This window comes from Ciconia boyciana, chromosome 1, assembly GCF_034638445.1.
Source record: "Ciconia boyciana chromosome 1, ASM3463844v1, whole genome shotgun sequence".
Lineage (NCBI taxonomy): Eukaryota > Metazoa > Chordata > Aves > Ciconiiformes > Ciconiidae > Ciconia > Ciconia boyciana.
The window spans coordinates 188,332,494-188,355,264 of NC_132934.1; the positions used below are offsets into that span (position 1 = coordinate 188,332,494).

General features: G+C 36.2%; 1 protein-coding gene across 6 annotated transcripts in view; it reads left to right on the forward strand.

The window, feature by feature from the left end:
- The window catches only part of LRCH1 (leucine rich repeats and calponin homology domain containing 1), a 143,534-nt gene that overhangs the window by 75,728 nt on the left and 45,035 nt on the right, over positions 1-22,771 (forward strand). For 4 of the 6 annotated variants that reach the window (XM_072850200.1, XM_072850198.1, XM_072850197.1 and 1 more), the window contains exons 4-13: positions 3,165-3,270; positions 3,769-3,905; positions 5,135-5,262; positions 7,248-7,332; positions 13,086-13,191; positions 14,257-14,369; positions 18,210-18,277; positions 19,350-19,436; positions 22,264-22,353; positions 22,464-22,500. In XM_072850200.1, the coding sequence (XP_072706301.1) occupies positions 3,165-3,270; positions 3,769-3,905; positions 5,135-5,262; positions 7,248-7,332; positions 13,086-13,191; positions 14,257-14,369; positions 18,210-18,277; positions 19,350-19,436; positions 22,264-22,353; positions 22,464-22,500 (957 nt within the window). The remainder of the gene's footprint in view (positions 1-3,164; positions 3,271-3,768; positions 3,906-5,134; positions 5,263-7,247; positions 7,333-13,085; positions 13,192-14,256; positions 14,370-18,209; positions 18,278-19,349; positions 19,437-22,263; positions 22,354-22,463; positions 22,501-22,771) is intronic. The other 2 variants (XM_072850202.1, XM_072850201.1) reach the window with 1 other exon arrangement.

Here is a 22,771-nt window from a genome sequence, read left to right on the forward strand (position 1 = left end):
CCATTACTGCCAAAGTAATGGGAAAGATAAACACTGTCTCTGTCACATACACACTCATGAATTCTAATAATAGTCAAGACCATAAGTATAACTAGAATAATGTTATAGGCCTTTGTTTTCCATGGCTATTCAAACAATGTAATAAAAAAAGATGTTGGATTGCAGTGTTTAGTAGGACAAAGGATACTACTGTCTCTAGAGATCTTGTGAATGCTGACATGCTGTCACAACAGATCAGTCTTATTGAGGATGTTTTGAAAGTTTATAAGTGGACTTTGTTTTTGAGGCTACACACTGCCAGGCCTTTTTTTTTTTTTTGCGCACTTCCTTTAAAAATCTCTCTCCCTGACTTGTTCTGATGTGTGTGCATAAGTACACTTGGTCTAGAGTTTCTCTGCCACAAGGTGACTTTAAATTTAAATTCCGTGCTCTGAAAATTGAGTATCTAATTATAAAGTTGTTTAAAGTCTGTAAATTAAAAATAGGACAGTAAAGCTTTAAAAATAAATTATCTGGGAACAGTGCAATTAACCATACTTTGTGGCAACTTGGGCAAAAGATGCACTCATTAACTGGGATTTTTAATTTCCTTGCCTAAAAGCTAAAATCATTTCCTGACTGTGTTTTGAACAAGGGAAGGATGCTTTGGCAGCAGTGAGATTCTGTTACAAGAAGAAACTTGTCTGATACAGCGAGTAGTATTGCCAGATCACATTTTGCTTTTACTATCATTTTTTGTTAACTAGTTTTTAGGCTTGAAGATAGAGAGTTAGTGTAACGCTTTTGACTAGTGTTAAAGCAACTATCTTCAAAGGGATGACTTGGAAATCTGACTGACTTTTAGAAGTATTGTAGTCTAAGAGCTCCCAGATACCGTATAAATGCATTGGAAACAATCAAGAGAGGAGGAGTGAATGTCCTGCAAGTATTCCATTGGCTATTCAGGAAAATTTGGCATTACCCCACTTAGATCTTGTACTATGAAATACTGTTTCCTGTTTTTAACACAGAAATGGAAGCATAATCGGGTCATTACTCGAATTTACAGGTTTCCTGGGATGTAAGTGGAGGTTTCAGTGTCCTTTTGATTTCACATTGAGTATAGGTGGTTTGGCAGTAAAAATCAGAATGGTTTGGGTTGGAAGGGACCTTGAAGATCATCTAGTTCCAAACCCCCTGCCATGGGCAGGGACACCTTCCACTAGACCAGGTTGCTCAAAATCCTGTCCAGCCTGGCCTTGAACACTCCAGGGATGGGGCATCCACAACTTCTCTGGGCAACCTGTTCCAGTGCCTCACCACCCTCATGGTGAAGAATTTCTTTCTTATATCTCATCTAAATCTACCCTGTTTCAGTTTAAAGCCATTACCCCTTGTCCTATCGCTACATGCCCTTGTAAAAAGTCCCTCTCCAGCTTTCTTGTAGGCCCCCTGCAGATACTGGAAAGCTGCAATAAGGTCTCCCCAGAGCCTTCTCTTCTCCAGGCTGAACAATGCCAACTCTCTCAGCCTGTCTTCATAGGAGAGGTGCTTCAGCTCTCTGATCATCTTCGTGTCCCTCCTCTGGACCTGCTCCAACAGGTCCATGTCCTTCTTATATGTTGGGGGCCCCAGAGCAGGACGCAGTACTCCAGGTGGGGTCTCACCAGAGCAGAGTAGAGGGGGAGAATCGCCTCCCTTGACCTGCTGGCCACGCTTCTTTTTATGCAGCCCAGGAGACAGTTGGCTTTCTGGGCTGCAAGTGCACATTGCCAGCTCATGTCCAGCTTTTCATCCACCAGTGCCCCCAAGTCCTTCTCCTAAGGGCTGCTCTCAATCCATTCGCTGCCCAGCCTGTATTTGTGCTTGGGATTGCCCCGATCCAGGTGCAGGACCATGTGCTTGGCCTTGTTGATCTTCATGAGGTTCACACGGGCCCAGCTCTCAAGCCTGTCAAGGTCCCTCTAGATGGCATCCCTTCCCTCCAGCATGTCGACTGCACCACACAGCTTGGTGTCATCTGCAAACTTGCTGAGGATGCACTCAATCCCACTGTCCATGTCGCCGACAAAAATGTTAAACGGCGCAGGTCCCAATACTGACCCCTGAGGAGGGCCACTCATCGCTGGTCTCCGCTTGGACATCGAGCCGTTGACTGCAACTCTTTGAGTGTGACCATCCAGCCAATTCCTTATCCACCGAGTAGTCTATCTGTGAAATCCAAAATTAAAAAATGACATCCAATATAAAATCCAATATCAAAAAATGATAGCTAGTATCTGAAAACTGTCTTGTTTTAGACTGACTTAATCCAAGAAGTTGATCTTTAGTGCACATTCGTAGCAGTTTCTTGTTATTAATAAAGTATAATATTTATTACAGTAATACTACTGTATATAAACTTGTTGCTTGAAATTATGCTCAGTATAGCCAGACCCTCTACTTTCAACTCAACTTTACAGCAGTTATTCCTTTAGGAATGCTGAAATGAGGATGGGTTCCAATTTCATCCAGATTATTAAACCAGTTGTATTTAGTCATCAAAATCAGACCTACTTAGAACCTGTCTAGGCAGTTTAGTACGTTTTACAATAATATGTTGAATATCTGTATAATACTAAACAAGAGCTGTCCTATTTTATTATGGCCTCCTATGTGATGTGATAATCAAATATATGCCTTTCCTGAGCATCGTTATAGAATGCTATTGCCTTTTTTCTCCCTTTTTTTTTTAAAATTTTGCTTAAATATTGCCTCCAAAAGAACAAGAACCTTTTTAAAAAAAATCAGATCCACACACTGGCAGTTTTACATTTCATCCAAACATTTTGGTTACATAATCATGGTACTGAGTTCTTCATATGAATAAAAGTTAAGAACAAAAAAAGAACAAAAAGGTAGAACATCTTAAGCAAATGGTTTTGAATGTTTCTATAGAAATTAAATTAACTTTCACAATTAGCTTGTTCTCCAAATAAGAATTCGCTCTGGGTTTTAAGTAATGTGTAAACATTTTCTCATGTATCTAGTTTTGCATTGTGAAGACAGGATGTAGATGGCTGCATGTTTTCAGGTTAAAAAAATGTTACAACAGTAATAGTAAATTAGCTACAATTTCACATCTGTATTATTTAACATTTAGGAGCCAAAAGTTCATTATTTCTATTATTACTATTTTGCTGTAGGATGTCAGCTGTAATGAAATCACAGCTTTGCCACAGCAGATAGGCCAGCTGAAATCTTTAAAAGAACTGAATGTCAGAAGAAATTACCTCGAAGTTTTACCCCAAGGTAAAAACCAAAAAAGCCTAATACCTTTATGGTAGCTCTTTTTATTAGTATTTTGAAAGTATTTTTTAATCGTGTAAGTAGATATAATTAAAAAGTAGTAATTACTTTGTGTCCAAATTTATTCCATTTGAGTTTGCAGAATATAACATTCAGTGGTACTCACTAAATAACAGCGTGTGAGGTTTTTTATTGAATTATCTTTATGATTCTAGGCGTATTTTATATTGCACAAGTACTTACCTGTGAATGCAGTATGGGAACTGTCAGCTGAGTTTCAGGGAAAAAAATATTTCAAAGTATTTATTTTAAAATTTATTGTCACTTGTATAACAATAACACTCTTTTCATTTCCCGGTATAGAATGGAGTAAATGTTGATCATATTCCTGAGTTTGTATTTTTCCTGAATGCAAAAGAAGGTTTATTCAGAAATATTTTATTATTTTATGGCAAAAATAAATACAGATATAACACTGTCTCTCTTTTTTGTTACTTTTAGAACTAGTACAGCTTCCCTTGGTAAAGTTCGACTTTTCCTGCAATAAAGTGCTTGTGATTCCAATTTGTTTTAGAAAGATGGTGCAGTTACAAGTATTACTGCTTGAGAACAATCCTTTGCAGTCTCCACCAGCACAAGTAAGTGACACCTATCATTTAAACTGTGCTTTAATATTGGGTGGACAATAACAAATTATAGCTAATAAAATGTCGCCTTCTGCAATTGCAGGCTTCTGAACCTGCAGTAATGTCAGTCACCACAGACGTTAGTTGTTGATGTATAAATAAGACACAGAAAGTATGCGATGTTCTGAGTATGAGTCTGTGCACCACTTGAACTAACATGAGTCTAGAGGATTTCCATTCAGTTAGCTACCTGTTTATTTTTGTCATTCCTATCTGCATATGAAACACGGTTGGAATATGTATATAACTTTGAAAAAGAGAAATGAGAAACTTCCTGGATAAATTTTCTCTCTGTTAATAAGAACCCAGTTCTAGAAATTTTTACAGTGATTTACTATTAATTAAAAAATATGCAGGCGGTGTAGAACGTAATCCATGTGAAATTTTACTTCATAGTGTAAGTTTATAGATGGTGATACACAAAGAAATCAACCTCCTGTTCTGAACTGTAGGCCATGCTGAGAAATGATGATAAATGAATAGAACCTGTGCTTGCTGCTTAAGGACAACTTCATTGTTGTTGATTTACTGGACAGTAGATTCAAACTACATCTCTGAAAGCTACAATTGTTCTAGATCAACAGCTGTTGAAATACTTGAGAGTTTTTATTACATTGGAGAAATGCTTTTCATAACCAATGGTGATGCTGCTACTAAACTAAAAAAATACAGAGCAAGTTTCAGCAAGCACTTGAGCTAGAAGTATGCAGTTAAAGAAAAAAAATTCTAAAATGCAGGTGAAATACATCATAAAGGTGCTTGGACACTAGTGAAAACAATGTGACTAAGAGTATAAAGGACATGCTGATTAATTAAATGTCAATATTGAATAATTTTTGAAAATAATTATTCAATTTATGGTTAGTAATAGGCCATATGATATATTTTATTGTAATTCTTTTTGAGTCAAAAGCTCATTTGGATTTTTTTAAAGTAGAATACATCCTTTTCTTGTTTTCTGTCTTACTCTCTGAGGATATTTATACTAGTACACACAGATAATTGATTGGGTAATTGAAGTAATTCTTAGTAATTTAAAAAAAAAAATCCATTTTCCTTTATGTGATATCTATTGTGACGATATGAGTTGGTTATCAGGGAGTTTTACACTAAGTGATGTTTGGAATAAATTATTTCTTTCATTCTAGTTATAAACCTAACTTTTTTTTCTTGTCTAACAGATTTGTACAAAGGGTAAGGTGCATATATTCAAATACCTGACTGTACAGGCCTGTCAGATTAAAACAGCAGACTCACTGTATCTTAATGCCATAGAACAACAGCATTTGCCACAACCCGTGGAAGAAAGGTACGTATGAAAATGTCACTTATTTTTTCATGTAATGCTTATGAACAAATAGAAATAAATATGTTTATATCTTTAGCTTCTAGAGTTTCATTTGTTTAGATGCTATTTAGAGTGTACTTTTTTGAACAGAGATTTGTTTTGCTTTATTCTAGTGAAATCCATATAAGAGTTTAGATCAAAATATTTTTAACCATCAGTTCTGATTAAAGTTAACAGCACATTAGGAAAGAGCTTAGAAGTGAACCTTAGTTTAAATCTAACTTCTCACTAGTACACTACTAGAATATATTGAAAATAAATGAGATGGTAGTATCATTAAATGTTGGAATTTTCTTGTAAATCTATTGAAGTGTTAAATAAGTTTGAATTTCTTGTGTTGTTTTGTGATTTGTATGTTGTTACACATTCGTCACATAGTTGTTTTAAGCTTTTTTGTTCATCCAGAGGCTTATCCATCCAGCAAAGAGAACTGCATGAGACCCTTTTAAAGTGAAATGTGCTAATTTGTTAGCAAAACGAAAGACAAAATCTTTAATGTCTTACATCAAACATCTAGGAAATGTCATCTTGTATGGTGGTTTAAGGACAGGAACTAGATAGGAAGCAGCTCCTTATTATGAGAATCTCCATAGCTAATTGGAAACCAGTTTTTAGCCAGCTTTTTCTTCGCTAACATGGGAAGTATAATATAACCAATCAGGGAAGGTACAATAATGCCTTATTTTTGGAGAGACGTATTCACTAAAAACAAAGTGTTGATGTAAATAAAAATAGAGATATTGCTGCTAACACCCTGGAAGAAAAAAAAAAGGACTGTTATGGAATCTCCCTGTCAGTCATCTAGATAAGGTTTCAAGCCTTATTGAAAGGAGCCACCTTTGTGAATTTCTGTGAGATAAATTCCAAAGGTGGGAAGAAGTGAGGATGAAAAGTAAGTTTTCCACTTGGGAAACACCTACTGGTTTTCTGTTTTGTTCTTTTAATATACAAGAAAATTGACAGGAATGTCATGTCCTGTATGGCATTTTGGTCATATAGGATCATACAGGTTAGGGTAAGGGGATAGTACAGAGTAGGTACCACTTGGTAACTAACAGCCTAATGCTCTATCGCATAATAATTACCAAATTTTTATTTTAGAGAATAACTTCACACTTCTAAAGAAAAAGCATAACCTGGTCAGGATTTCCGTATGCAGTTTCTACACAAAATCCTTAGTGTTTACTAATGAGACATAATTTAAGATTAGGATTAGTCAGACATTTTATTCAAGTAAGACTGATAAAGTTCTTTTTTAAATTGCTGTGTCAGTCTGAATTCAGGATTACAGCTTTCAGGATTGCAAATGAGAGGATAATAAAACATATAAAAAAATAAAGTTAAGTGATGAGTGTATTGCATCTAATAGTGTACTTTAAAATGAGTAGAGGTCATACTAGGTAATGAAACCAGAAGAGAGAGCAGTTGCCATTATTATAGTAGTTTTCTTAAAAACCTAAATTTCAAAGTCTATTTTAAAACACTAAAAGGTTTCTGTGTTAATAGCTACTTCAAGCCGCAGGGAATATCAGTTCATTTGTAATGCATCCATGGTTACAATTAAATCAGTTGACTTCAGTTTGAGTTCAACTAGTTTAGTTGCTTTTCCCATGGCGAAGTGACTTCAGTCGGACTCCTGTGCCACTTAGCTAGTAACTAAGCATTTTTACCTAGTGTATAGACAAAAGCAAGCTTTACAGCACATTATTTCTTGTTAAAAAATGTTTTGTTAATCATTAGGTTAAGCAGTCATTCCATCTGATCTATTTTACTATGACCAGACTGCAAATGTGTAGTTTTTAACCATACTAGGCTGTTTCACCCTCTGCTATTAAGACTGGTTGGAATTTTGCTTTGATTTAAGTGAAACCAGGACAGAATTGTAATGGTGAATGCTGTGATAGCTTTTTATTGGGTCTTGGTTTTTTTCTTTTATTCACATCTAGCATTGATGACATCTACCCAAGTAAAAAGGACTCAGATTCAGGTGTTGGTAGTGATAATGGCGATAAACGTTTGTCAGCAACAGAGGTAAGTTGCCTGAATTTTGTGTCCAGCTCCCTTTCCCTCTGTACCCATATTTTGACTATATTTTAAGTTGGCTAACAATGTGAATATGTTTTTAGCCATCAAAACTGTGCAGCCACATCCTTGGCATGAATTTCTCACTAAGAAATGGCTAAAACAAAGAAAAAAGGAGACTGGGGGGGTTTGGGATTTTTCTTTGTTGTTTTTTTAATCTGTATACTTTCTGGAGAGGGCAGTGAGACACTTGCTTACAAATGGTCAACAACCTACCAATAGTGAAAATTCACTACAGTTTTCAGACAGTTTACATAATCTAGAGAATGAGGACCAAACCAGAATCCATGTCTGCTCTTTCCAATAAAGTAAATGTCCTAACAGGTTACATGCCTGGCGGCTTCTCACTTCTTTTCTCTCTGACTGATGACTCTTTCCTGTTGGGAATTAACGGGAGTTCAGCATGCCCAGTCCCAGTGTGTTCTGTGGTGTTATGGTTATAGCAGTTTGCTTTAGTGTAGGAACTTCAGAAACTTTGCAGATGCACATTAAGATGCACTTACATGCTCTGGCAGTTACGCAGTGCTGGAAATAAGCTTCAGATTTTTTTCTGAACTATGTTGTCTGACTGAACAAAGAGAAAGGACGGCTTTCTGAGACTAGTGTTGTCCTAAGCAGTTACAGCTGACTTTCCTAGACCTTTTTTCTGAGACACTGCTCAGCTGAACAGGGCACTAAATCTAGTTGGAGTTGAACTGAATAAATAATGATAAATAACTAAATAGTTTGTGATGTAATTCAGTGATGATCTTTCTGAAATATACAAATAATGGGATTTATGGTCTGACCTAACGGGAAATATTCAGATCACAATAAAAGAATGGGCTTCTTGCTACTTAAAATAAGTTTACAGTGATTCTTTAGTGTTTCTCTTCTCCGTTGAGGAAAAGAGATTCTGTTGCCTTTGAAACAAATGTATAAAGAATCAAGCTTAGGTACTGAATTTGTAGTTACTAAAAAGCAAATTGAAAATTAATCCAGTTACACACTGATTGTATTTAAAAGACCAATAGCACTTTAAAAAAAAAAAAGCCCACAGGGATTTCCAGGTACTTGGGCAAGTTTCTTGCTAGATGGAAATGAAGCAGAATTATCGTGATTTCTAGCTAGACTTCTAATGGTTTCCCTCTAGTTGTAAGAGCATGCAGTCCATTCAGAGATGCTTACAAACTGTTTTGCCTTTCTTATACTTCCTGAAGCTGGGTTAGCTTGTTAATGAAATGGTTATTCCAGAATTTCCTCTTTAGCTATAAATAACACCTTTAGAAAATAGATCATCTTTCCTGTAATCAAAATGTAGCAATTGGAATGCTGCACAAAATTGTTTTAAAGACAACCAACAGTGAACCAATACATTTTTACTAGCACAAAGGCTTTTTATATGAGAATTACTTACTCATTCCATCCCTGCCTGACTACTGCTCTACTATTAAGGAGAAAATAGATGCTGAGATCAGTAATCCCAAATGTATTTGGTAGTAAATTCACCACTCACTTTTCCTTCTGAGGCGACCTTTAATACCTGTGTTACACATGAGAATTGTGCAAAAAATATTAGCAAGTTGCAAATACAGATTCATGTACATTGTTAATTACAGTCAGAAATCTACATACCAACCATTAGATAAACATTAAATGGTGGGTCATAAAGTAATCATTAAAACACACTTTTGGAGGGTTTTTATAAATACATCAGACATATAAAAACAAACTATAGTTTAGTCTGAAGGCTAGTGGCTGTTGAGTTTCAGCTCTTCTACAGAAAATACTGCAAGGTCATTTTGCATTTGTGTAACTTAAAAATGGTAACTTAAATGAATCACTTGTTTGAATACTAATGTATTTTTTAGGAAGCTTGCTAATTAGCTTTGGGTCCGTACACATAGGAGGAAGTACATGATGAAATGAACAATTTATGTATTTGTCTGGCTTGTTGGTAGGGTCATTACAGGGTCAATTCTTCAGAGCTATAGTCATCTTGAGCATTTCAAGTGAAAGACACCTTGAAGTGTTGCTGTAAAATTGATCACAGCAACTTGAAGGCAAATTCTGCTTTAAGGTAGTGCACTCATGTACCTCATCTTTTAGGAACAGTGTACCATTTTCATTCCTTTTCCACCTCCCTTTGGCCTGATTTTTTCCTTAGTTAAAATTCATTAGAACAACAGGGTACTTGTTAAGATCCAGATGTTGTCCCTGCTTTATTACCCAAGAGTGACACATTAGTACCAGCAAGAATGTATATGAAGATTCTTTCAAAATGCATCATCTGAATTCAGTGTTGGAATAATGTTAGGTATTTTTGATTCTTATGTCTATTGTTGTCTTCTTTTGCCAGCTGAATAAAAATAAAACCGTGGATGAAGGAAATGACATACAGTATTTCACCTATGAAGGAGCAATACTTTTGTATTATTGCAAGCTGCTTTGGCTAGTTTCTATTTCATAGTATACTGGCAGGAAACACCTGGAAAATCAATTGCTGAATTCTGTAGGCCCTGAAAGTGAGACATAGCCTGTTAAAGGAATGATTTTCTGTTTCCAAATTGAATGGCCTGTGGCTTTTTTTACACCAACACTCCAAAATATTTTCCTAAAAGCTGTGTGTGTTACTCTGCTGAGAAAAAAAATCTTGCCTGTTTTAGTATTCAGAACTTGTAATAATGCATATAAGAACATTTTACTGTAAAATTTTCAAGTGATAGTTGTGAAATTAATGAAACATGAATCTTTGAACTAGAATAACTGAATTTAGTGCTTAAATGTCACATGAGATACAACCTGAAAGAAAGAGAGAAAACCTGAAAGAAAGAGAAGGAACTTCACTGTAACCTTGGTTGTCCGAATGAATTTATATTGTGCATGTCCTTTTTTTTTTTTTTTTTTAAAGCTGTTGGAGTTTGTCATTGTTTCAGGTCTAAAAGAACTAGTAGATTTTGTGCTTAGAATACTTGGAGTGTGGTTTGTTTGTTTATTTTCTGTTTGAGATACTAATTATTTAAAAAAATTTATTTTAACATTTCAAATTTATTTTAAAAATTGACAAATGGGAACAACTAACTGCAATGTTCGTTCAATTCATTATAAAGCTTCATTATTCTGATAAGACTCTATCAAGTCCCTGTATATCCTTTTGAATTTTTTCTCTTTCAGCAGAAAAATACAGACAGTGAATTCATAGAGTTAATAACATACGGTTTATTCATAAAGAAGCACATTTATGGTGGTCCACATTTACAGAATGTGTTAAGTCCAGGGTATTCTTGGCAAATAGGAATAACCACATGTATCTTTGATACAGTTCTTTAAGAGCAAAGCAGATTTGCTCCATTCCTTATCACAAACCTTAGCTTCAGGATTTAAAAAAATGTTTTCTGCCTGGAATATTAACATCTAAAGGTAGCAAGAATGGCATAATTCTACTGGAAGCTAGCGACTATGGAATTGAATAACTGGTTGTATGTAATAATCTCGCATTCCATTGCAGATCTTGTGTTACAATGGGATGAACTGATAGAGAAATACCATTTTGTTAAAAAAAAAAATTCTTAAAGGATATGGAGCAAACTACTATATATGTATTATAACAGCTATAATTACAGAATACATGTATGGAATATGTATGTACAGAGTAGTGAGTTACAGAAACACAGAGCATCTAAAGAATGAGCAACACCAGTGGGTTTGTTGGGAAATAGATTTGCAAAGCTCTGAGAAACTGTTTTAGTGGTAAGCTCTCTATCTCAGGAGAGCAAGAATAAAAACTTGGCCTTTTCTGGAAACCATGTTTTTCATAGAATCATGGAATCACTTAGGTTGGAAAAGACCTTTAAGATCATCGACTCCAACCATTAACCTAGCACTGCCACGTCCACTGCTAAACCATGTCCCTAAGCACCACATCTACACGTCTTTTAAATACCCCTAGGGATGGTGACTCAACCACTTCCCTGGGCAGCCTGTCCCAATGCTTGATAACCCTTTCTGTGAAGAAATTTTTCCTAATATCCAATCTAAACCTTCCCTGGCACAACTTGAGGCCATTTCCTCTTGTCCTATGGCTTGTTACTTGGGAGAAGAGACCGACCCCCACCTCGCTACAACCTCCTTTCAGGTAGTTGTAGAGAGCAATAAGGTCTCCCCTCAGCCTCCTTTTCGCCAGGCTAAACAACCCCCGTTCCCTCAGCTGCTCCTCATCAGACTTGTGCTCCAGACCCTTCACCAGCTTTGTTGCCCTTCTCTGGACATGCTCCACCACCTCGATGTCTCTCTTGTGAGGGGCCCAAAATGGAACACAGCATTCAAGGTGCAGCCTCACCAGTGCCAAGTACAGGGGCACGATCACTTCCCTAGTCCTGCTGGCCACGCTATTTCTGACAAAAGCCAGGATGCCATCGGCTTTCTTGGCCACCTGGGCACACTGCTGACTCATATTCAGCCAGCTGTCAACCAGCACCCCCAGGTCCTTTTCCACCAGGCAGCTTTCCAGCCACTCTTCCCCAAGCCTGTAGCGTTGCATGGGGTTGTTGCGACCCAAGTGCAGGACCTGGCACCTGGCCTTGTTGAATCTCATACAATTGACCTCGGCCCATCGATCCAGCCTGTCCAGATCCCTCTGCAGACCCTTCCTACCCTCAAGCAGATCAACACTCCTGCCCAACTTGGTGTTGTCTGCAAACTCACTGAGGGTGCACTCGATCCCTTCATCCAGATCATTGATAAAGATATTAAACAGAACTTGCCCCAGTACTGAGCCCTGGGGAACACCTCTTGTGACCGGCCGCCAACTGGATTGAACTCCATTCACCACCACTCTTTGGGCCCGGCCATCCAGCCAGTTTTTTACCCAGTGAAGCATATGTCTGTCCAAGCCATGAGCAGCCAGTTTCTCTAGGAGAATGCTGTGGGAAATGATATGAAAGGCTTACTAGTTTTTGCTGTAGTTCACCTCAGGGGAGAATGTGAGCAGGTCCCACTGTGAGCAGGTTGCTGCCAGTCCTACAGAACAGCAGAGCCTTAGTGGCATGGGACAGAAGTGAAGGCTAGTGTGTCAGCGCTGCTTTATGTAGCCACTATCTGTAAAGTCATAGACAGGATAAGCTTGTAGATGAAAGTAATGTGTTTTAGTGTACCAGCTAATATATCTGAAAAAAATGGATGAGCTTTTAAGCCAATGAAGAAAAGCTAGTGCACTTTACAGTTTATGCTTTTTTTCAGCTCTGCGAGTTAATCTAATAAAAGATATTGCCTCAGCCTGCAAAGCCTAACTTGCTTGCTTTAGGCCATTAAATTAACAAGGTGCATGGTAATGCACGGGACAAGAGTCTCGGAGGGAAAGAAAAAAGGACTGTGATAGGAGGCTCAGTTTTTCTACAGACTGATGGCCACAAGGAGCCCCTGTTTTCAGCTGTCCCAGGAAGGCACGCAGAGAGCAGCACAGTACAACGGTGTCACTGCAAGGAGAGGCCTAGTGCAGTGAGGAAGATAGGAAAGGACAACAGATGAATTGTGCTGCTAGGCAAGCCTACTGTGAGGATGTATTTAGCATGACTACAGCTTCCTACAGCAGGATTTGGTCATGTTAGATGCTCTGGTATCCTCTCCCATTTTAGTTTGCCACTCTTTAGTGAGCACTCTTAATACATACGTTTTTATCAGTCTTGGTTTGAGCTGAAACAAGTGTTTCTCTTATTTCTTCTTAGCCATCTGATGAAGATACTATCAGCTTTAATGTTCCAATGTCAGATATCGTGGAAGAAGATCAGGTTGTAAAGGAAGATTCAGGTCACCATGCTAACTCAAGAAAAGGTTGGAATGTAAAAAAAGTAGAAGTTAAATACACGGAAATTCTGGCAATAATTCTATGTATAAGACTGAATTCAGTTTGCAAAAATCACAGCCCAACAAGCATCAATCTTGTACAAAAGCAGAGTCCTTTTCTGTAGTTGGACTTAATGCATATATAAGGCTTTATTTTTCAAAGTCAGCATTTCCCCTGGAAAGAAATAAATCTCTTCACATTTTGAGAGAATGTGTAATTTTACTTAAATTTTATTAAAGTAACTTACACTTTTCCAAACTATTTCTACGTACTGATAAACAATGTTTCTCCAAGGTCTGCACATACTAATGATAAATGGCAGGATGAACTCAGTGAGTTGCATGTAGCAAACACATAAATAGAGGATCAGCCTTTCCCCAGTGTTACAGACTGGATTAAATGAACTTCAACTGAGATACTCATCAGACTTTAGTAGAATACTAAGTGAGATAGTAAAAGCATTATATCCTACCTACAGTGTTTATTGGACACTGGAGAGGGTAAGTTATAGGATCAGACTACTTCAAACAGAGGAGAAAATTATTACTGCCTCACACCCCTGGAACTACCATATGTAAGCAAGAGATTGGCATAGGCTCTGAAGCCTCTGAATCATTTGGGATGAGTTCTGCTGAGAGTTTGTGTGTTTGTTATAGTATAATAACTCTGAAGTTGCATTAAACTGCAAGTCACTGGCTGAGACATCTGAATGTCCTAAAATACTCTCTAGCTGTCCAGCTGCATTCTTGTACTGGTACTGGCAAGACTTATTTGGTGTAGTTCAAAACTGACTCCATCAATGCCTGTTGTGGTGCTTCTGATCTACAACTGTATGAGCCCAAGATATTGATTTATTACAACTTTGAAATTAATTGGCATCACTCCTTAAAATGCAAAAGTCTTAACTTGTTTGAGGTTTTTAATATGCTTTGAATTTAAACTTTGCATGTTTTTGAGCTCTATAATTTAATACACTTAAATTGCATTGAGTAACAAATGTTGAGCTGAACCAGAAATCATTCTTCTATCTTTTTTTTTATTGTTGTTATTAGTGGGATTCCATCAGGGATCTTCTCACTTGATTGTCAATGATAAGTCAAGAGAAACAGGAAACCAATTTGATGAATCGGATACTCTTACTACTGAATTTATGAGTTACATTAAGGCAAGTTTGTGACAGTTTTAAAAGGGGGGAAATATCTTCTCTACTTTCGTAAGTATAGAGCAAGCAGGAATGACAAAATGCAGACATTTTAATGAATGAGAGACCGCAATTAATATTCATTGTCATAAAAAATACAGAAGGCAAAAATAAGCAGGTAGGTTTAAAGTGCTTATAATTAATCTAGGAGGTCAATTTACCCATACTGCTTTTTCTAGTATATGTGACAGTTATCCTTTAACTATGTTTAAGGCTTTAAGAAGAAGTGGCAGATACGTTCTGTACTATTTGCTTTATATTTTGAATTGAGCAATTTTTGCATTTGTTACATTAGTAAAATGCAAGAAGACTTTCAGAGTTAGCTGTGGTGGCTAAAGTTATGGAATAATGTTACAGTATTAAAATACATTTTCTTAAATGTTTTAAAATTATGGTAGAAATTGAGAGATCTTTAAAGACAGATTATATCAAATATAAAAATCTGTTACTCTAGGAATTTACCTCTTACAAGGTTTGGCAACTTCCTTTCTTGATGGATTTTGGGAGTATACACTGACTCTATTATGAACTTTGTAGATGCTATAGGTGATAGGAAGGTGCAGTTGAATAACTGTGTGTGTATTTGTGTGTATAACAAAACATATATGGGTGTGTATATAATGAAGTATGTAAGAAAACACAGGTTATCCACAATAAGAAACCCTGAGATTATACCCATCAGTCTTTACGTAAAGGTCTGGGTGCCACTTTAGTTTCCTTAAGATGTTCGTTACTGAACACTGGTGCTCTGGATTACTGATTACACGTCATAGGTAGTTGCTTAATCTGATTGAAAGTATTACTCTTGTCTTTCTGTTATGGTTAATGAGTACTTGCTTATCAGTCATGTGGCATCTTCCTGGCATGTGGCTTCTTGTTGGGAAACTATCAAATGTGCTTTCTTTTTTTGAACTGTTTTTCGTAATGAATGACCTTTCAGAAGAATGTTCTGTTGTGTCTTTTTGTCTGTTTTAAGTTGTATTTTCCCCATTCATATTGTCATTTATTCTTTTTTTCTATTTGTGGCATTATGTTTAGTAGCATATGTCTAGACATACGTGTCTGAGAAAGCTGCAACAGAATCCACAGAAATGTACTACGAATCATTAGTGATTGCTGTTGTGTGGTAACTCATGAAATTCACTTGCTTTATTATGTAGCAAGAACTGCCTGATGAATTTATAAATTAAATATAGTTAGGCAGACTGAGGAGTTTTTGAAAGATTCTAGAGAAATTTTGAGCAAGTGATTTGTGGTTTGTTTTTTTTTTTTTCAGTGAAAATTTATTTGCTGGATACTTTTGCTAGGTACTTTATAATGCAAAGATATTTGAGAAATAGTAGTATTTTGTAGCATTCCTGTGGACGTGATGTCTCCTCTTGATTTATAGGCCAGAAGGGCTTATCTAGTATGGATATTTTTAGACTAATTTTCTCCTTCTATGGAGATTTTTAAGGGGTGCAAAGAGACAATGTATCACTTCCATCTTCCATTGCTTACAGGAAAAAATGTGCTGGGAAGTAGTAGTGGAAAGAGAAAGGATGTGGCCTTTCAGCTTCTTGGAAACAGACTTCTGGTTCTGCAAAAGATCTCTTTATTTGAGCAACCTTTTTGTTTTTTTCTAGCAACAAAATTCTTGCAGATCATCTTCAGCTAGTTGCAGAGTCTCTGAGGTGGCAGCCACAGAGGACTAGTATTTAAAAACAAAGGAAAAAAAAAAAACAACTTTTCCCTTTCATAGTTACTGAAGACATGTAGTTATGAGAAAACTTTATTTACATAGTAAATACATGTTGCTTATTATTTTTTGTTATTTACAAATACAAATTTTTTCATGTGTATTACAAAATACAAATGAATTCAGTAGTGTTTAAAATGGCAATAGTGTATTGTCTAAAACTTCATTGATTATTAGGAAGAGTTATTTATAGTTGCTGGATGTTTAGGACACTACAGGTTATTTTATATTGGCTTGTTCTTTTGTGACTTTTATACTAAAAAATTCTTATTTTTAGATAGTTAAAATTTTAACAAATTATCATAGGTTTCCTGCATACAAATTTTCAGCAAGTGTGTACATTTGAGGTGAATGACCTAGGTAAAAGGGGATAGAATGCTTTCATCCTCCTCTGACAAAGGGGTACACACATCTGAAGCTGACCGTACGCTGTATTATGCATATGCTTTGTATTTCCTTTCCTTGTTCTTCTCACTTCATCATTTTGATTTTCAGTAGTGTACCATTTGAAGACTATTCCCTTGGGAATGTCCTCCATCATAATAAGATAATATTATCTGAAATAATATGTTGCAGACACTGGTTCAGTAGAATATAGGTTACCATATTGAATTGCCGTATAAGAATATTGCCAGAGTGAGCAGTTTAATTTCTTTTAATTTTGATATCTTCTTAACATTATGGCAGGTGAGATCAGCAGTTGGTGACTGCAACAGGTAGTACATCCCTTTTATTCTGAGGATTTTGAACTCGGGGCATTTTCCTTCTTGTGCAGATTTCTGAGTCTGTTGTGTTCTTTAGTTTATATTTAGTCATGTACTAGAATGCCTTTTGGGACAGTGGGGCGTCTTCTGAAATTGAAATTCTGGTTAACCAAACCATACATAAAATCAGTACAACTTGCAGTGCAAAAGAGGAGCTTAGGCTTGGAGGATTTTTTAGTTTTTCAAATGTTAGTTGTAATTTATATGGCTTTATTTATCTTATCTATATAATTATGCCCAGAGACTGAGGATCACCTTCTAGAATAAGTGCTGCATTTGTCATCTTATGATATATGCCCTTCTTATGGGAAAAATCATGTATTTCATTCCTGTAAGGAGAAGAAAAAGAAAAAAGAATGGCTTTATTCATTCTACTGGGGAATGGGCCATCTTTGGGGAATGTTAGAGAAGCTGGTACACTCTTCAGTGACACATCTGGCAGAGTTGGATAGTGTTTATTGGTACCGGGTGATGCAACTGATGTGCCAAACACATGACACACAGGAGGATAAGCATCTCTGTTTTCTGCTGTTCATTCTTTACTAGTTACAAATGCACATCCATTCAGAGAGCTTCTGTCTTTACCGGCAGCTGAACTGCTTCAGTGTTCCTGCCTATCTGAGATGAAAGAGAAAAGAAAATTGCAAAGCACCAAATGGAAGCATAAAAGAGAGAGTCACATTTTCTAATAAGTAGCACTTCATAGTTGTAGGTAGGAGAGTGGGGGCTCTAATTTATGCCTACATTGAACACAAAATAACTGGCTGACTAATAGCAATTGTTGCACGCAGTTTTTGTTCTGATTTGTTTTAAAAAATTTTATTCATGGCTGTTAAAACTGTCAAGTAGGAGTCCTGTTAATAATTATGGATGAAGTACGTAATTTGCTACTGTTTGCATATTTGGAATTTCCTTTGCTCTGTAAACAAATCTGGCTGCAGGAGGAGAGCAAGTAAGAGGAGAGTTAGCATTGTGCTTAATTTAAGCATTGTTTGCATACACCAGAAAGGCACAAATGAAATCTGGGACATGGAATAAAGAATTCTCATGCTGCTTGACTTTCTTTTTACAGTTAAAGGAGGGTAAGGGCTGTTGACCTCAATAAAATCTGAACAGTGAACAGAAGACCTTGTAATCAGTATCTTAATAGGGGGTAGAGTGAGGAGTGGAGCAGAAGTGTTGGATTGCTTCAACTAGCTACCCTAAACTGTTACATAAATTAGGTCAGTGCTGAGTCTGAAAGCAAAATTTATCTGCCTACTTAATTGCAAAGTTCAGTTCTCAATATCACTTTGCTTACAGAGTAGAGCAGCAGAGTGTGATGAATTATTGAGAATAGAAGAGGACACACAATGGCAAACAGACGAAATGTAAGTATTTTTAATGTATCTGTAAGTAATTACCTGTGTCATTTAATCAGATTGACAGAACTGGCATTTCCTTTTCAGTTAATAGTTTTGTAGATTTGGAGGCATGGCAGAAGCACAGCCTTGCACTTTGTGTGTGCTCAATGTTTTACACATTATTGCCGAATAGAGTGGATGTTATATTACAACTAATTAATTTGTATGCACCAATAATGCTGTAATATTTTTTACCTATGTAGAATGCAAGCTTTTTAACTACATATTTTGATATTTAGTCTGTGAATGGCATTGGTAAAAAAGGATTTTACCAAAACTTGTAAGATCTAAATTCAAGTCTATTTTTAAAAATGTAATTTGATTGAAGGGTTTTTTTCCAGTCTTGTTTCTTCTTTTGTCATCATTTTAACCTTGAAGCAATCATTAATTCATAGACATTAATTCAAGAGCAGAGCAACTGAACATCAGTTGCTGAGGAGAGTGCATAAGAAAAGGGGATTTAGCATGACAGTGTACTGTGAAGTTGTCACTAAGCAGAACAGTGGAGTCCTATATGATTTAAAAAACAAAAATTGAAGGGAAGGGAAGACTAAGTACTTTCTGAAAAGAGCCTTATTGGCAGAACTAACAGGTGATTGTGTTTCTAAACCCCAAAAAGAATTACAAATGTTGAAAAGCAAGAGAAAGCATGCTGGTCCATTTAAAAAATCGTTGTATTTAGTATTTATGTTAAAACAATATATGTGATGAGTGCAGTTAATAAGAGTCAAGTATTGGTAAACAAATTTTGAATTTTAGAAGTAAGTATGTTTTATTGAAATGCTAAAAGTTTTAGTTCATCACCTTTGTTTATGTATGTATTTGGTTGGGGGGCTTTGTTAAGGACAAAGTGCTGGACAATAGTTTCAGAAGAAACTCCATAAATTCAGCACATACTCCTGTGCACAGAGGCTGTTCTTTTTTCCCTCTATAGTATTTGCATGCCAGTTGAAATATACAGCTCACAAATTGAAATTCAGACTACCCTTGATAATTGCTGTTGTACCTCTTTTTTTAATGTTTCTGTTTTCTGTTATAGAATAAATTTATCAGAAGAACAAACTATTGATATAGCAATGATAGAACAACTGAGAGAAGCAGTGGATTTATTACAAGATCCCAACAGGTATGCTTACAGTAGCTGGTGTCTTAATGTCATGTATTTAAAATTTTTGTGAATGGCTTTAGAGTTCTTCTTTAACCAATAATTGAAAGTTCTCTGGAGTTATGAGGTGCTTTGTTAGCATACTGATGTTTTTCAGGAGGCACTTAGATAGTTAAGAAGGAAACTTGCATTCTCTCTCTGAGTGTCTGGGCAAGATGCCCAGTAAATTAAGATGGATTTCAGGTTTAAAAGAAACCTAAATTTAGAGGTGGAGACACCTCTTAACCATTCATCTCGTGTACGCTACTGTGATTTTCTGAAGCTTTGTCTAGGATAGTCACATTTCTTCTAGGGACTATAAATAAACTCTCCTCTGCTTACTAATGCTTGGTGTATTTTGTGGGGATTGGAGAAGGTTTGAGACCTTTTCAGAAGATTGAAGAATTGCCCAGCTTCATCCCACCTCAGTGGAGCGCATAAAGGAGACCTGAATTAGTGGTGGAGTTTCTGTAGTCTCCTTCTGAAATCAAAAGGAGAAAGAGGAAGAGGCAGCTAGAGAAAGCTGAAGTTAGATTTCCCCTGACTACAGAAGGCAAGGCTTTATAATTTAGGTGCCTGTTTTAAGTGGCTAAAGTCAGGTGGAATGACTCTGGATCTGTGAATAAACAAAGGAATAAGTATTTAAAAGAAAGTAAATGCTTGTCCTACTGAAAATGACTGACAATAGTGGTGTAGGTAGTTCTTTCCAGATGCTTGTTATTGCTTTTCTTGTAACCACCTTCAGAAATCGATTAAGTAACTCATTTTTCTTCATTACTTCTATGAGATAGCTGGTTTAGAGCTTAATTTCTCTGAAGACTAGAAACCTCCTTGTCACTTCCAGCCTAAAGTATCCTTGTTTTTCCTTCCTCCCTTGGCCAGTTCACTGTAGCTGTTTGTTCTTGCAATTACACTGTTCTTTAGTTTAAATTCCTGATTTGATACTGCTTTTTCACCTAGCAGACCTTTGTAGTTTTTAGGACAGAAATTCACTCCTGTTAGTATTTCTGGAGAGACAATTATTTAGCTTTATTTTGAATCATATAAAGAATACTTGAATTCTTGAATCATATACTAAATACTTGAATCGCAAGTATTTTTGTTTAATAAAAAGTCATACAAATTAGGAAAGCTTTTTAGTTCCTGTGGTTTCTGTGAGATAGTATACCATTGCTTCTGCACCTCATATGAGGCTTACTATTTTGTGGGAGAAGTGTTGCAATTAAAAAAGGAAAAAGTCTGGTTTGGAAAAAAGCAACATTAAAAAAATTTCAGTTGTTAACCTTATAAATTTTGTCATTTTGTTTTTTGTCAAATATTGCCCCAATATTTCCTACCTATTTAGTTTTTCTTGTTAAGTTAAAAAGGGCAATAAAATACAGAAAATTAATCTGTTTTTCCATGCATATTCAGATGTGCTTTCGTTAGTAACACTACGGTAAATTTGAAATGTGTCTTTTAAAAATGGCTAATCATGTCATGCATGTCTGTATTTTTCTACTGTTTTTTTACATAGTGTTGGGGGTTTTTTTTGTGACTGCACTTTCTTTTTCTAACCTGAAAATATGAGTATTTATTTTTAATTTACTGAGCACTATATAAGATTTTCAGTATATGTCTCCTGTATGTTAACATACAAACTTACCCAGCAAGATACACCTGGGTGCCTAATACTTGCCAAGTGATGCTGTAGACTTTCAATCCTCTGGGCCATGGGTTCCTAATAATTGCTTTTATAATTACTGGATTACATGGCAGTTTGTTATATACTTGCATTATATAAAGCAGTGTGAGAATTTTTTTTTTTCATACTGAATAGTTTTTGTGTCTTTATCCAGATCCACAAAGGAATTTAAATGCTTCCATTGTTCCTTAGTTTAAGATGCACAAAAGCCTTCAAATGCTTTTAACTTAAACCTACAGCATGTCAAAAATTATAACTTTCCCCAGAGAGGTTTCTGTTGTGCATCAGTGTAACTCTAATCACCTAGTCAGGATAACCTAGTTGAAATAACTAACTCTAGCCAGAATTATCCTTATCTCATACTAAAGGCCATTTAAGACCTTAGAAAGAGAAACCACTGTAGGGGCTGAAACAGTAGGTGATGCTGACACACCTAACATGCACTGACTAGAGTTCTGTGTAGAGCGTATCAATGGGAGCTATTTTTGCTAACATATAGGACTATTAAACTTGTAAAACGCTTGTCCAGTTACTGTTGTCCTAGTGTTCTGCAGAGTTTCAAATCTGCATACCCTGTGTGCACATAAGCAGCATTTCAGTTCTGGAAAGGAAAAAGATTTCAGACTCGACCTTTTTTAGTATTTTCAGATGTTTGTTTCAGATTCCTATATTCCCTTTCCTATATTCACTGCTTTCTTTCAGATCATTGTCTGTTGTGAATTTATTGTTGCGCTGCTTTATTTTCATCCACTGTAAATTAAATTTGAGTATCTAACCAGGGCTGTGGCTTCTGTTTGAACGCAAAGTGCTAGAAGTTGGATATAGAAATCTACAGTCTTCTAGATAATGGCGTGGCTGCTGGTAGTAAACAGGTCCTTTTGTTTTGATACAAGCCATTGCTCAGAGTGACATTTTGCAGAGGAAAGCATTAACGTTGCTTTGACTGAACTGGTGCTAGTGAAGCATCAGGAGGCATTTCAAAAGGTTGTTAAGAGATAACACCGAGCAGGCTAGAACAGTGACTATAAAAGTATTTCATATATCCATTTGTTTGAAATTAAATACTGAACAGAATGGTTACCAAAGCTGTACCCCAGTGCAATGTTTTTATTTCAAACCTTGCAGATTAAGCATGGATATTTCAGAAAGCAGTGGTGTGAATCTGTATCCCATGGAACCAGCAACAGCTTTAGAATTTCAGGAGTCTACAGTAAAGTGTGTTTATCTACCTTTTTTAGAAAAACAAAATGCATTTGTTAGATTCATCATATTCAAGTTTCTACACAATGAATTACATACTTGCATTTGTTTATCTTTATACATAGCGGTCAAATGCAGATGGAGATGTCTTCCCTTGGTCAGGTACGTTAATGAGTGTATTATTACAAAATATGGGGGGGGGGGGAGAGACAGGAAATGAGCCAACAATTTCATCAATTATTAGTCTACCAAATAGGGAAGGAAAAAAATTAGTAGGTTGGAGGACAAAACTAATTATTCTTTAACATTTTTATGGAATTGTTTTTATTTTTTTATGTGTGTATATGTAAAATTTTTCTGGGTTTATCAGTTACTTTTTCATCTTAGGTTTTTTTCCCCGTGTGCAGTTTTCATGTATGCCAGTTCATAGCTC